The 14,597-nt window shown below is 40.1% G+C and overlaps 1 protein-coding gene across 1 annotated transcript in view; it reads left to right on the top strand.

Moving 5' to 3' along the window:
• Window positions 1-10,015, top strand: part of CUL4A (cullin 4A) — a 39,300-nt gene extending 29,285 nt beyond the window's left edge. The window contains exons 16-20 of the mRNA XM_035901161.1: window positions 235-348; window positions 1,530-1,635; window positions 6,508-6,680; window positions 7,990-8,142; window positions 8,438-10,015. Of these exons, the coding sequence (XP_035757054.1) occupies window positions 235-348; window positions 1,530-1,635; window positions 6,508-6,680; window positions 7,990-8,142; window positions 8,438-8,533 (642 nt within the window). The 3' untranslated portion in view covers window positions 8,534-10,015. The remainder of the gene's footprint in view (window positions 1-234; window positions 349-1,529; window positions 1,636-6,507; window positions 6,681-7,989; window positions 8,143-8,437) is intronic.
• The last annotated feature ends 4,582 nt before the right edge of the window (window positions 10,016-14,597 follow it).

Genomic DNA, 14,597 nt, shown 5'->3' with positions numbered 1-14,597 from the left:
CAGGGGGCAGCAGGCAGGGGAATTAAGCTGCACTTGAATTGAGGCTTTCTTTTGTGCATAATAGTACCAGTGTACTTGAGAGCTGAATTTTGCTCTTTGGATTTAGTTTTTCACACAAACACGCTTATTATGAAACATCATTGAGGAGAACCAAAGAAATTACGTGTGTGAAATCATCTGGCATCACGGCAGTGGTATAACGCTAATAAACTCTTTTCTCTCCTTGCTTTACAGATGATAAAGCTTCAAGAGGTATTTAAAACCTTTTACCTAGGAAAACACAGTGGCCGAAAGCTTCAGTGGCAGACGACTTTAGGGCATGCTGTCCTAAAGGCAGAATTTAAGGAAGTAAGTTTGCTTGTTTAATGCTTAGCCTGTTGGGATAATATTTAAGTCAATTATTTGGAATCTAGTCATGCATTGTATTTTTATAAAGGTAGTAATGTTTTTGTGGAGGAACAATCAAAATTCAATACTGTTATTTTGTATAGAAAGGAGGCTTTTTGTAATTAAACTGAAATATTACCTAGCTCATGGAAGACAACAATGGTGATACCTTTTGGTAACATTTGTATTTGTTTCTATCGATAGAAACTGTTGCTCATTCAAATAAAGAAGATTGCATTAAATGAATGAAAAAAAATGCAGCATCTTTTTAATATGAAATTGATCATAGAAATACTGGTGATGCTTCTAGAATGCTTCACTGATACAAAAAGAGACTGAAGGGTGTTAGTGATGTAATGACTGTGGTTAAAATTGAAATACTTTTTGAATTATTTAAGTCTTAAATAACCACATTGTTTCTTAATGTGGTTTTGTTTTGTCGCATAGAATATCTTGCTAATAATGCCACTTAACTGAGCCAGAGCAAAGAGCCCCAAAAAATTGAATACTTTTACTAATTCATTGTGAATATGAAAATTAGAGGTTTAGGCATTCTGTAACAGTGAAATGGATAGGTTTGTATTTGTCCATTGATAGATGTGTTTACAGCTGTCTGAAGAGTTTGAGTTATTTATTTCCTTTCCATTGCCTGTTTGTACAAACATTGTGCTACTGATAATACTGTCACTCTGCGTCACAGCAAACCAAAGTTATCTTTTGTTTCTTTCATATTTGATACAACGCAGAGATTTCCTTTGTAATAGTTTGCTCATCTCCATACTTCACCAAAGTTACATTTTATAAAGAGGTTCACTATTGATGGCAGCAAAGCCAGAATTTCATGTGTTGTAATCAAAATGAAGTGAATGATATGAAGTAAATACAAGGCCATTCTAATGAGCTTCTCCTGTGTGCTGTATTGCTACTGTTGGAGTAGCAAAAAGAGGTTTTAAATATATCCTGGTTTCTTGATACTGCATTCAGGCAGATTGTTCTGTGTGCTAGGTATTCTAAAATGCACGTCATCTTCTAGAAATAAAAACCAGAATGTATAGTTTCTGTAACTTCTCAGATTTAGAGGATACAATAGAAACTGCTTTGAATAGTACTTCTAAATATTTTATTTGATATTTCTTTTTTAGGGAAAGAAAGAATTTCAAGTGTCGTTCTTTCAGACATTAGTGTTGCTTATGTTTAATGAAGGAGATGAATTCAGTTTCGAAGAAATTAAAATGGCCACTGGTGTAGGTAGGAAGAGTACTTTTTGATTCTTAAATTTTTGTCATCAAGTGATTGCCAATTATGATGTGGTATATAAAGGCTTAATTTTAAGAAATTTGCAATGATCAATTAGGACAACCTGTATGAGCCAATAGTATATAGACACCAAAAGAGATGAGGAAAACATGCTACGGGTACTTCCTAGTGCAGATAAAATAGATGCTTCACAAAATGAATAGTAAGAGCTGTGCAGTGTATGATACTACTAACAACCTATTAGACTTACAAAATGTATTATTGCAACTCTTAAAATTCAAGCGGTGATAAAGACTGTTGTGTGTACAGATTATTTTTGTTCTAATATTTGAAACCACAGTATACTTTGAAAATGATCTTTTGTAGAATACTGTCATTTTGGGATGATTGAAGAGAGTATTTTCAATTGAGCTGTACTGAGAGCTTGCCCACCTTTTTTCCATTACTGTTGCTGGAGTGTCGCATTTGCAATAGGTCTGATGTGTTAAGAACAGCGGTGTCCAGTAGGACATATACTTTGTAGCTGTCTCCCTCTGCACTTGAATCCTGAAGGCAGAAAGGACAAAGAAAACTAAGGAAAAATAGAGTTTTCCTTTTTTAGCCACCTGCAGTATCTACCTTCTGTGTTCTTATGCTCTTGGATGGGATTTCTTTTTTTTAATTTTTACACTTCCTTGAAATGGTTACAGCCATTGGCATTAAAAATGGTAATGCTATCATCTCTTTACTCTCTGGAACTTCTGCACCAACCAGCAAGTCATAGCCAGTAGCACTTCACACGCTGAATCTTAGGATCAACCCAGTACAGCAGCTGCTGAAGGAGTATTTGAACCCACACAAGTACTAAAATATTGTAAATATATTTACTAAAATACTGTAAAATGGGGCAGCAGATTTGATCTGTTGCAGAAGGCAGTGCAGCCCAGGTGCTTCAGCTTCTTAGGCTTGAAGCCTCAGGTTGCTTAGTCATCCACTCCATTAATGCTAAGGGAGCTGAAGAAAACTCATGCCAGTGTGAACGATAAGCATCGGGATTGTCCGGAGAGGCTCATTAGGTCAGAGTACAATGGTTACAGAACAAACACAAATTCACACAAGCCTGATCCAGATCCTGCTTTCTCATCTTGTATTGCTGTACCTCAGAGCTTGCATTCTGGCTGCCTCACAGCAACAGATAAAATCTGCTGCATGGAAGTTCATTATGCTGTAGCACAATAGAAAGGATTTCAGTAGACTGATTTTAAGGCAGCTGGATAGAACCGATTGATAGCTGGGAGCTATCTATATTATGCTATGTCATTGCACCGAGTGCCGTGTCTGTGTTTCTCTCTTCCGTGGGGAAGTAGTGCAGGAACGCAGGTAATGAGCACAACTCATGGGGGTCCTGTGGGGCCAGGGTGGATGACATAAAATCTGTCTTCCCAGGCTCTTCCTACACAAGGCTTTTGGAGCCACTTTGAGGTCCCATTCCCACCTAGCAGGCTCCCTACTTCTAAAAGAGAGGAAACTCTTATGGCCAGAAATGATCTCAAAAATAGGTCTGACACTGCCCCCTTCCTGCCTCCTGCTGCTTGGATGATCCTTTTGCTCATCAGTACCCTGCTGAAGGCTGGTATCCCTGATAGTTGGAAAAGAACAGAGATTCAGTTATTAGAAAAAGTAGCCGAATTTGTGAAGCAGCTGCTTGATGAATTGACCACTAAGGGCAGAGGTGCTGACAGCCAGACTCTCGGAGACTGACCTGGATGAACCAGAGGTGCTGGCTTATGGATACAAATAACACAGGACATGGTAGAAATCCTGGAGGGCAGAACCTGGGCATTAGGGTTGCCATAGAAACCATTTCTAAATGTTCTAAACACCATGTGCAGGGCTAGATGAATTGCAAAGTATGCCTGAAAAAATTATGTATGGCAGAGGTCTAGATCTATTAGGAAGTAGAAAAGCCTTTGAAACAGGGGGAACCTGTGTAAGACTGATGGGCTCCATCAAAATTCAAAGGGAGTGAAGCTGCTGGCACACTAAAATGCTTTAGAAAGTCTGTAAGGTTTGTCAGACTTCTCCCTCCACCACCTAAAAATAACATTGTAGATTCAAGAAGAGTTCAGAGAATGGGAATAAAGATGGAAGATGTGGGACAGCTTCTTTAGAAGGGAACAGCTAAATGTTAGGACTAAACTAAATAGACCAAAAGGTAAATAGAAATCTGTGAATAGGGATTTGTTTTCTTACTCAAAAAAAAAAAAAAGGCAGCTAGAGGGCATAAACCAAAAACTAAATGGCATGTTATAAAAGCTGGAAGTTTACAAAATTCAAGGAGACAGGTTCAAGGAAGAACAAAGCACTGAAGGTTTCTCAGTGCATAGAAACCACCTCTGGCTAAGGAAGTCCCTGAGCCGTAAGTTATTGGAGATTTAGCGAGCAGTCGGATGAGGAGGAGGAAGAGCAGGGAAGTATGGAGCTGTATTAGCTTTGCTGCCCTATGCTCACCTGCTCATGGCCACTGCCAGAGGCTGGGACAGATGGACCTTCTGACCCAGTGTGCCTGTTCTTCAGTTCCAAACTGAACACTGAAAGGGATACCGAACCTCTTAACTCTGAAGGATTGCATCTAACCACTTCCTTTACTTTGGTGTTCATGTCCGCCAGCTCATTCTGGGGGGTGGTGGAAGCCTTGTGCAGTTTTTATTTAACTAACATGTATTGATGTTGAGACCCTATTATGAGCTGTTACCCAGTCTTTTCACATTGCTGCTTACTGCAGAAGAGTGCAGACAGTCAGGCCCGTGCCATAGGGCAGAATAAAATATTGCAAGCTGAAGTGTCAGTAAAGGGTTTAGAACAGATCAGTAAATTAGACCACCACCAATTGGTAGAATTAATCCAGAAGCTTTAATGGAACTGCCCAATACAAATATTGAACTTGTTTGTCTAGTTTATAATTTCAGTGAGCCTTGGTGCAATAAGGATGACAAGTGACAAGAGCAATGCTATTTTTTGTATGTATTTTTTTAAGTTCGTGGAGTAATTCTGCAGATTACTGCAGGGCAGCAGGTCTGTATTGGGAAGAACAGAACTGGTAGGCTCAGCGATAAGTGTATATTAGGGAAGAGCCAGCATGATTTATGTGATGCATGATTTCTCTTTGAGGGAGTTGGCAACCATATGCACAATCATAATTGTGCGCTTGTCTTTTAAAAGTTCTTGATAAGAGCTCCTCACAAGCTGTAAAATAAACTAAATTTTCATGGCTTGAGAGGGAAGTTCCTCTTAGAGGTGAATAGTAATAAAAGGCAGAAAACAACATGTTTTGGGGGATCAGGAAGTCGTAAGAATTTTCCTCATGCTAAGTAGAAGAGTACCTTATGGGTGATCACCACATCACTAAAAAAAACCCAAAAAACCCACAACCACAAAACAAACAAAAACCTCACAAAATATGACGTGGATTTCTGTCCCTTTGGGATATCAGTGTCTTCATCTGCATTAACTGGCCATAGTTGGAACGTGTGTTTTCCAGTCACTGTTACAATAAATTCTCGCCAGTCTCTGTAGAGAGATGAGACTGTCTCTGGTACGTTACTGCAGTTGGAAAATGCATAAAGTGTCGCTCGGAGAAAGAATGGTTACCTTCTCTTTGGTAACCGTGCTTCTTTGAGATGTGTTGTCAAAACATACTCCGTGTTTTTACCTGCCTTTCTTGTTGTCAAGAAAGCCTCTAGAAGCTGTAGTTTTTACTTAGTGATTGATAGGTGATTGTAGATTACCTTCCCTTTGGCATGCTGTATTGGGCGATGTAGCATGCAGGACAGAAACAAAGCTCCTAAGCATACCAAATGCTTTTAACAGCATCCTTGTGTTTGGACAAAACCACAACAGTCTGCATTTACTGAAGGTGAAACACCCAAAAAGTGTGAAACACTATAAATGCTTGCTAAGTCAATGTGGTTTAAAGGCTTTCTTAGTAATCATAGAGCAGCTGGAAGTTTAAAAAAGGAAAAGGTCACTCTGTGTGAAAGTTAGTGCTTTAGAAATAATAACAGTGTTAATCTTTTACTCAGCTACACTGTACTTCAGCACTAGATTGCAAAACCTTTCTTTCAGTTTTTAGACTAAAACTCTGATCAGGAGATCCCATACATATGGTGATAATTTTATATTGTGAATAAAAGTATTCTAGAGACTTCAGGGGCTGTTCTAATGCAAAATCTTGATACGAGACTTTGCAACATAATTATTAGAATGTTTGAGACTTCATTTTATCTACTTGTTCAAATGCTTTTAGCTTTAAATCTTACTAGATGTAATTTTCCTCACCCACTTGTTTCTACTATTTTCATGTTGTGGGAGAAGTTTGTGACTATAATAACTGTCAGCTCTGCCTTCTCACAAATCTTCCTATGAACTTAAGATTTCTTTTTATTATTTATTTTCTGGTGTGTTTGAAAAATAGCAATGAAACCATAAAATGGGTGGCTTGAGCTTCTTGTCATCAACTGATTTTTTTTTTTTTTTTTTTCTTCTAAAGTCCTGTTACTACCAAACAAAACTAAAGCAATAAAACCAGGCTGATGTTAATGTGGAATCTTTTCTGAAGCTGCTTTGGGATGGAAAGCTCACAGAGATGAGCCTGAGTCTGTCACCCTGGCTTGTGCAATTCTGTGCATGCTCTCAGCACTCTACCTGTGAAAGGTGTGAGATGAAGCTCAAGGGCTGTAATTTGTTCCCGAACTGGAACTTAGCTGGAAGAAGGCACTAACATAAAACCAGTGACTTTTCAATTGTATTTCTAGATTAATCACATGAAACTCTTCATGTTAATGTTTTGTTCTGCTTTCTCCCATACTTTGAACTTCTTCACAGAGGACAGTGAATTAAGAAGAACCTTGCAGTCTTTAGCTTGTGGAAAAGCACGAGTATTGATTAAAAATCCCAAGGGCAAGGATGTAGAAGATGGAGATAAATTCATCTTTAATGGTGATTTCAAGCATAAATTGTTTAGAATAAAGATCAACCAAATCCAAATGAAAGAAACAGTATGTATTTATTTTTTGCATTAATTCTGTTTGTGTTAACTGTTTATCCACACGTCCCACAGAGAGAGACAGAATCTCTGCATTTCCTTTCCTAGTTCCTGCCTATGGAGAAAGGAAACGGATACTTAATTTTTTTGGTAGTCAGGATGACTCGCAGAGGCAATAAAGGTTTTAAAACTCCCTGAAATCGAAACAGGTTCTTGCCTGTGCTTGCACATTTAAATGTCTATATACTAAACTGATAGCATCTTGTAGATGTTTCAGTCCATCTCAGAAGTTTTCATGGTATGGCTGAAGTGTTGGTACCATATTGAACTCATGAATCAAATGTCACCGTGTCACTTCTTTTCTTTATTTAGTGGGTAAGAGAATTATTAAAGTCAGGGTTGTCCCTGTTTTTGCAGTGGATGTCTTTGTTGTACTTGAATCCCAATTCTTGACACAAGGTGACATGTTTTAATTAAGAGTGAGTTGTTTCCTTTTTGCTTTGTGTATTAAAATCCCTAAAAGTCAGATTGGAGTTGAGCAGTTTGATACAGAAGACTGCTGTATTTGGGCTGTCAAACTGTTCCATGTTCTCTCAAAAATCTGAAGTGAACTTTTAAGATTTAGTTTGATGTATGGAATAGATTTAACACGAGGCATACGTTATTTTTTTTCTTTGTTATCCTTAATTTTATCTTTGGCTTGCTTCAGCAGTACACTTAAGAGTCATAGAATCATAGAATCATTTAGGTTGGAAAAGACCTTTAAGATCATCAAGTCCAACTGTTAACCTAACCCTGCCATCCCACCACTAAACCATGGCCCTAAGAACCTCCTCTGCCCGGCTTTTAAATACCTCCAGGGATGGGGACTCAACCACTTCCCTGGGCAGCCTGCTCCCATGCCTGGCAACCCTTTCGGTGAAAATTTTTTTCCTAATGTCTAACCTAAACCTCCCCCGGCGCAACTTGAGGCCATTTCCCCTCGTCCTATCACCCGTTACCAGGGAGAAGAGGCCGACCCCCACCTCACTACACCCTCCTGTCAGGCAGTTGTAGAGGGCAATAAGGTCTCCCCTCAGCCTCCTCTTCTCCAGGCTGAACAACCCCAGTTCCCTCAGCCGCTCCTCATCAGACTTGTGCTCCAGACTCCTCACCAGCTCAGAATCACTTGTTTGTTAGCATGCAGTAATGCATGCATCTGTCTCAAAGATGAGTAAGAATACATGAGTTGCACTTCATCGGAAAGGTTAACTATAGAAATATAATTGATTAAAAAATAGCAAAGAAGGTGGTATGATTTGTGGTGTTGTATTGCTCTTTAGGTCGAGGAACAGGTCAGCACAACTGAAAGAGTTTTTCAAGACAGGCAATATCAGATTGATGCTGCTATTGTACGAATAATGAAGATGAGAAAGACTCTTGGTCATAATCTCCTTGTTTCTGAACTGTATAATCAACTGAAATTTCCTGTAAAGGTAACTGATTTTGTTTTTCAAACCATCCTAGAATTATCTAAAAAATGTGTAATATATTTTTCCATTCAGCTGGACCATAAGAGTAAGAAATGTGAAATATGTCTGAATGAAATCCAAAGATTAAGGTATTAAAATGAGTGTGAACAGAAATAAGTCAGTGTATCAGTAGGAAATTATATTAGGTCTTTACTGTGGTGCATTTTCTTATGTAGCTGTTAGCAGTCCTATTTTTTTAAATGTAATATAAATGCAAATATATTTTTAACTGTTTCACTAATCACATCTTTTCTTGTAGCCTGGAGACTTGAAAAAGAGGATTGAATCTCTCATTGACAGAGACTATATGGAGAGAGATAAAGACAACCCCAATCAGTACCACTATGTTGCATAATGGAGAGAAAATGCTTTTACTTACAAACAAACAAAAAACAACCAAAAAATAATCCCAACAAAAAAAACCCCAAAATAAAACCTGAAATCATCCACATATATCTTCAGGACACCGAATACCTATGCTGTTCCAGACTTTCCTTTTAGCAGATTTCAGGTTGATGTATATTATTCAACCAGCTGCATGCACTGCTGTGGAAGAGAAGCAAAATGAAATGTTAATCCATCATCCTTGTCAAGACTCCTTGCTAATTTTAAACATCATATTTTTTATTTCTTTTAGTTCTTCTTTTGTTCTTTTGGGTTCTTCAAAACTTAGTTTTACAGGTTTGTTTAACACTGTCATTGAAGTTGGATGGAAAGGTAAAACTACCTGTCTGAGAAATACTTCTGTGGTGGATGCAAGTCTGGTTTCTTCATTTATGTGTTTCTAACTGCACCCATAAAGACCCTATATGCTGCATTCTTTAGCTACAGTGACAACTTGGGTAATTTTTAAAAACCCTTAATTGATGAACAGTTACATACAAGCAGTGTTGTTGAAATACACTGAATTTTTGAAATTATGCACCATAAAAACCCTTAAACTTGTGTTCAATTAATTTTCTTTCAAATGATTATAAACTTCAGTCTGGTTTGGATAAATCAGGTTTTGAAGTGAGATCCTTGAAGTGCCAAGAGGACAACTATGTTCATGTGTGTAGTGAGTTGTTGGATTATTTAGCTAAGATTTGGATTATTATTTTATTACTACTTCTGGCTGGCTTGGGTGGCAAAGATTAGATCTGAGTCAAAGAGGCCCTACCTCATTTTAGGGCAACTGGTGTTTATCACTGTTTATGTAATTACCGTAACATTTAGTTTTGCCTTTAAAATAACATACAGGGAATCTACTGTACAGCGTGTTCCACTTTAAAAAACAAAAACTTTTTTAAAAAAGACTTTTATGGTCTCGATATTGTGAAAGCAGTTTTTTGTCTTGAAAGATTAAGGATTTTGTGAGTACTTTGTTACATATTGTATATATGTAAGTTGATTTGAATTAAAGAATGAAAGACACTGTAGATCTGTTAGATAATTGTAACTATAAGGAAGACACCTTTTGTGGTAATATTTACAAGACTCGGTTTATTTTCCGGATTTGCATACTGGTGTGTTTCATTCTGAAAAAGAGCTACCAAAGGAGTTTTGATCATGGGATAAATGAGAGTTTAACTGAGCAATATTTTCTGGAGAGATACCTTACTAAGTTTATGTCACATGGGTTTTGTGCATCAGTTTAAAAGGCCACAACCTCTTCTTAAAGTAAACATTGCTACGAGTTGACATCTTGTGGATTTACATATTAAAGTCCTTGTTCTGTCATCTGGTGTCATTAATTGTGTTGCATCCTGAATTATTTTTGTTCTCTTTGTGTTTAGAAACTAAACACATTTAGTTTATTGTATTTAAAACATATTTAATATTGTAATTTAATGTAGACTTATTTTAATATTTGAATCTTCAGTTAATGCAAATAAAATCTTTGATGCATATTAAATATTAATTTCTTAGCCTTTGTGAGAATGTGGCACTTCAGTTTATTTGTGCGGTTTGTTCTTTAGTGTTAATTATACCATTCACCTTGTAATTCACTTTCTGTGCATATGGAAGCTGATCGGATCCATCTTTAGACTTTTAAAACAAAAAGGTGTATGTGCCTCACAGAAAGGACAAGGGCAGCGGCTTTATCCACGCAGACAGTTGGCAGTAGGATGCAGTAACTGATCTCGAGCAGTGAATGTGTACTGCCTTCCCCTTCTGAACACCAACGCCCTGGTTCAGTGGTTTTAAACAACAGGTTAAAAGCAGTGGTGTTACCCTGAAGATGACTGAAATGGTTCTGCCTTACAAAGTAATGTTAATCAATTAAAAGTGCTGAGATACGCAGTTTTTCTTAGTTGGCATAGACTAGAACTCTTTGGCCAAATTATTCTGGTATAGCAATTAAAAATGAATTGTTCCACAAGCAGCGGAAATAACAAAGCCTGTCTTTGTCCTCTACTGTATCAGCCTTCCCCAAGTAACCTCAAGCAGCCATACTACAGTGGGGTTTTCTGCTTAGTCCTGCCTGTCTGCTTGTGGGAGCATTGGTTTTGTTGTCCTTTATCCAGCTGCTGGTCTCCACTCATCCCCTTGCCCCCTAGACCTACAGGGAATGTAATGATCTCTGAAGTTTTTTTACTCTTCCAAATTCATCTGAAAATGGCTTCAGAGGTTCAGAAGCTATGGGAGAGATAGACAGGCCAGGTGATCGTGACTCTCTTTTTCTCAGGTTCTCGTTTTTTAATTTTATTTCCTCAATTTTCTCTTCCTGGGATTTTTTATGTGCTGAATCAAACAGGTAAGCAGTTAGTTTATTAGTCAGCATGGTAACCAGTTCTTCATAGCAAAGTAGCTGCATTTGATTGCTTTTTGATAGCTGGTTATAGAATTTGGCTGAGCATCCAGTCTCAACCAGTTGTTGGTTTGATGCCAGCTGTTGGGTTCACATCACCCCCTGAATAATGCATCTGTGCCCACAGGGCAGGGGTTGCAAAAATTTCTTCCTGGAAGATGACCCAGCGTTGAAGACATCATCAGGCTGTAGCAAAGTAACAGATTTCCTCTGTGGTGCCTCTGTGTTCAGAAGATGTCTTTAAAATCTGGATCTTGGCAATTCAGCGTCCTTGGAACAAATGGTGTAGCAGCTTCTGTGGAATGACAAAAGTCACACAGGAATCTGGGATACAGATAGGGGCTCTTCAATCTTACCAAAACCTTCCAGTTTAACTTGAAACTTTCCAATTCAATTCAGCTTAACTTAAACATTCGGATACCTCATCCAGACATACATCATGTGTATTTAAAGAGCAATTTTCCTAAATGTGACGCCCTGTCATCTAGCCCAACATTTCCTGAGGGAAAGCGAATGTGAGAATGCGGGCTGATGGCTGACTTGCGGGTGCTTCCTGAGTCTGGCACTTCCAGCTCTCTTTAGCAGCCACCACAAGCCACCTTCCTGCCTGCTCTTGTCTGTCCTGTTTTCCCAGTTCTGTATTTTAGATTCCCCTGTGTTCCTTGACCTGAACCTGGATTTCTCATTTAACTCCCTTGATCTGCTGCAGCTTCTTTCTTCCTTTCTTTGTGCCGTGCATCTCTGAAAAATATTACACACCTTTTGGGCAACTTGAGTGCATCGATTTGTTTTGCAGGCAGATCTCTTTGTAGGTTTATGATCTTTGGCAGGTGCTTTAGGGAGAGAGGACTCTGTACTTATAGCCTTGGTTATCTATGCCTGGCTACTTTCTTCAGAAAGAAAATAACCCAGTGAAGTCAGATAACATGCAGCAAAAGGCTACAGGAAAAAATGGAGTCACATTTTGTGGAAGTTCTTTCCTGGTAAAAATTCCCAGCCTGTTCTTTGTCTTCCATGTTAAATGTTCTGCCTTGACATTGGGGAACAGTTTGTGTTGTAGTACCGGCTCCTAGATCTTGTGGGTGTTTCCCACGTTCTTCTCCATAAGCACCTGTTCTGCATCCATGGCTCTTCAGGGCCAGGAGGTGTACCATAGTGAAACCTGGCACTGCACACGGGTTGGTTGGCCGGAAGCTCTGTCAAACAAAATGCCTAAGGGCTGGATATGGACTACGTTTCCCTCAGTGATGGCACCAGTTTGGATCTCTGGGCTGTCTATATACCAGCTTTGACAGAAGCTGTAACTTTGTTTATACCTTACCCTGCTATCGAGTTTGATTGATGTTGGCCAACAAGTTATTAAGCAGTGAGGCTGACAGCCAACGTGGTTGCGTAAGACTTATTTCATGAGGAAAGCAAGCTAACAAGCACCCTGGTAATATTTCTGCTGACAATGACATAGAGACTGGAGTTTGTGCAGTCTCTACACCACTAGAAAAGGCTTAGTAAGTGAATGATCCACACCATGTAAGATCAACATCATTCTCTGCTGACAGCCTTATGTTCCTTACTTACCAATGCCTTGCCACAATATTGTTGCTTGATGCAACTTAGATATTGATTAGTAGCTATCCAAGCATCTATCATTTTTCAATTCTCGACACTGACCAGTTTTCCAGTAGAGGGGCTGACTACTGCACAGCAAGTTCAAACCTGACACTGGGCCTCCCTGACACTGGGCCTCCCTCTCTATTTTGTTTTCTGGCAGACGTCAAGCAGTCCGCAGACCTTCCTCCACAGCCGGTGCAGGTTCCAAAAACAGTGATCAAAAAATGAGAACGGCTGATGTCCCACCTCCGTTAACCTCAACTCCTCTGCAGATGACTCATTCAAACACTTGACCAGAGACGTTCCTTATGTCCTTTTTCAAGCTGACTAACTTCTGCTTTTGGCAATATATGGCAAGAATAAAGACTGCTAGAAGTGCTGCAGGGAAAAGCAAACAAACTAAAATGAAATATTTCTGTCCAAAAATGCACAGATAAAAATGCAGCATTGAGAAAGAAATGTCTGTCTGTAGCAACAGCATTGAAAAAGAAAGGCAGATCCCCAAGCCACCCTGAAGACCAAATAAGCTTCTCTAGGATATTCTGGGGAAATGGGAAGTGCAAGTGAACGGAGATGAACATCAGGGAAAGGTCATCAAGTTTAGAGTAGCTGGACTTGGCTTTAGGAGCTGGTAGTGGCTAAATTGCATTTCAAATTGGTTCCAAGTAAAAATGTATGAGGGCAGCTTGGGAGCATAAAGGATTCTGTCGCAGAGCTGATTAACCTGGAGTACACTGTAATGAGAAGGATGACATGGCAGTCATTTTGAAAATGCAGAAGCACCCTGCTGTTGGCACACTTTCCAATAGTCCTTGAAATAGGATTTCAGTTGCAAAACAAGTACTTCTGAGGTTTCAGATGAAGAAAGCGAATCCTTAGCAGCTTAGGTAAGAAAGAGCATCGAATTACAAAGCGATCAAGTGGCCTGGGCTCTGTATCTGTTACCACGCTAACATCTGACAATGTTGACAGATGAACTTCATCTCTTTTTTCTTGTGTTATCTCAAAAAAAAGGGGTATTTCTTTAAACTCTTGTTTATGAAAATATTGGACAACATCAGAAACTATGTGAAGGAGCAATTAATTTTACCCATGCAACCGCAAGTCATTATCAGTCCCTGTTTTGGCTTGGAGCATGTATGTGGACTGTATGTATACACAGGTATCCACAGACACATCACTTTGGAGACAGCAGCCCATTAACTTCCTGGGCTTTTACACAGCTGGGACTGGATTGATTCTAGGCGAGATGATTGCTTTCACCTTAGACTGCCTTCAAACTTGGTGGCAAGCAACGCACTCTGGAGGCAGTACCGAACTCAGGTGGGTTGGTTGCCCACCAAAGCCCCTTCTCACCCTCCTCCACCCCCTCCCCTGTAACACAGGGATGCCTGTGCTGCCTTCCCCGCTACGCCACCCAGCTAAGTGCCTGGAGCTGGCCGGGCTGACCCAGGCCCCCACGTTCCTCGCGGCTCTCATCCGGCGGGAGTTACGGTGATAAGATGCATGGCAGTTCACAGGGGCCTGTGCTGCCTTCCCCGCTACGCCACCCAGCTAAGTGCCTGGAGCTGGCCGGGCTGACCCAGGCCCCCACGTTCCTCGCGGCTCTCATCCGGCGGGAGTTACGGTGATAAGATGCATGGCAGTTCACAGGGAGAAGGACATGGAACTGTTGGAGCTGGTCCAGAGGAAGGCCACAAAAACGATCCTAGGGCTGGAGCACCTCTCCTGTGAGGACAGGCTGAGAGAGTTGGGCTTGTTCCGCCTGGAGAAGAGAAGGCTGCGGGGAGACCTGATTGCGGCCTTTCAGTACCTAAAGGGGGCCAGGGGTTGCCCAGAGAGGTGGTGGAGGCCCCATCCCTGGACACATTCAAGGCCAGGTTGGACGGGGCTCTGAGCAACCTGATCCAGTTAGCAGTGTCCCTGCTCCTGCGGGGGGGTTGGGCTAGATGGCCTCTAGGGGTCCCTTCCAACCCAAACCACTCTGTGATTCTATGGTTCTATGAAGACCCCAAACCTC

This window comes from Egretta garzetta, unplaced genomic scaffold (assembly GCF_000687185.1).
Source record: "Egretta garzetta isolate BGI_Z169 unplaced genomic scaffold, ASM68718v1 scaffold168, whole genome shotgun sequence".
Lineage (NCBI taxonomy): Eukaryota > Metazoa > Chordata > Aves > Pelecaniformes > Ardeidae > Egretta > Egretta garzetta.
This window is presented reverse-complemented; position numbering and strand designations above follow the sequence as displayed.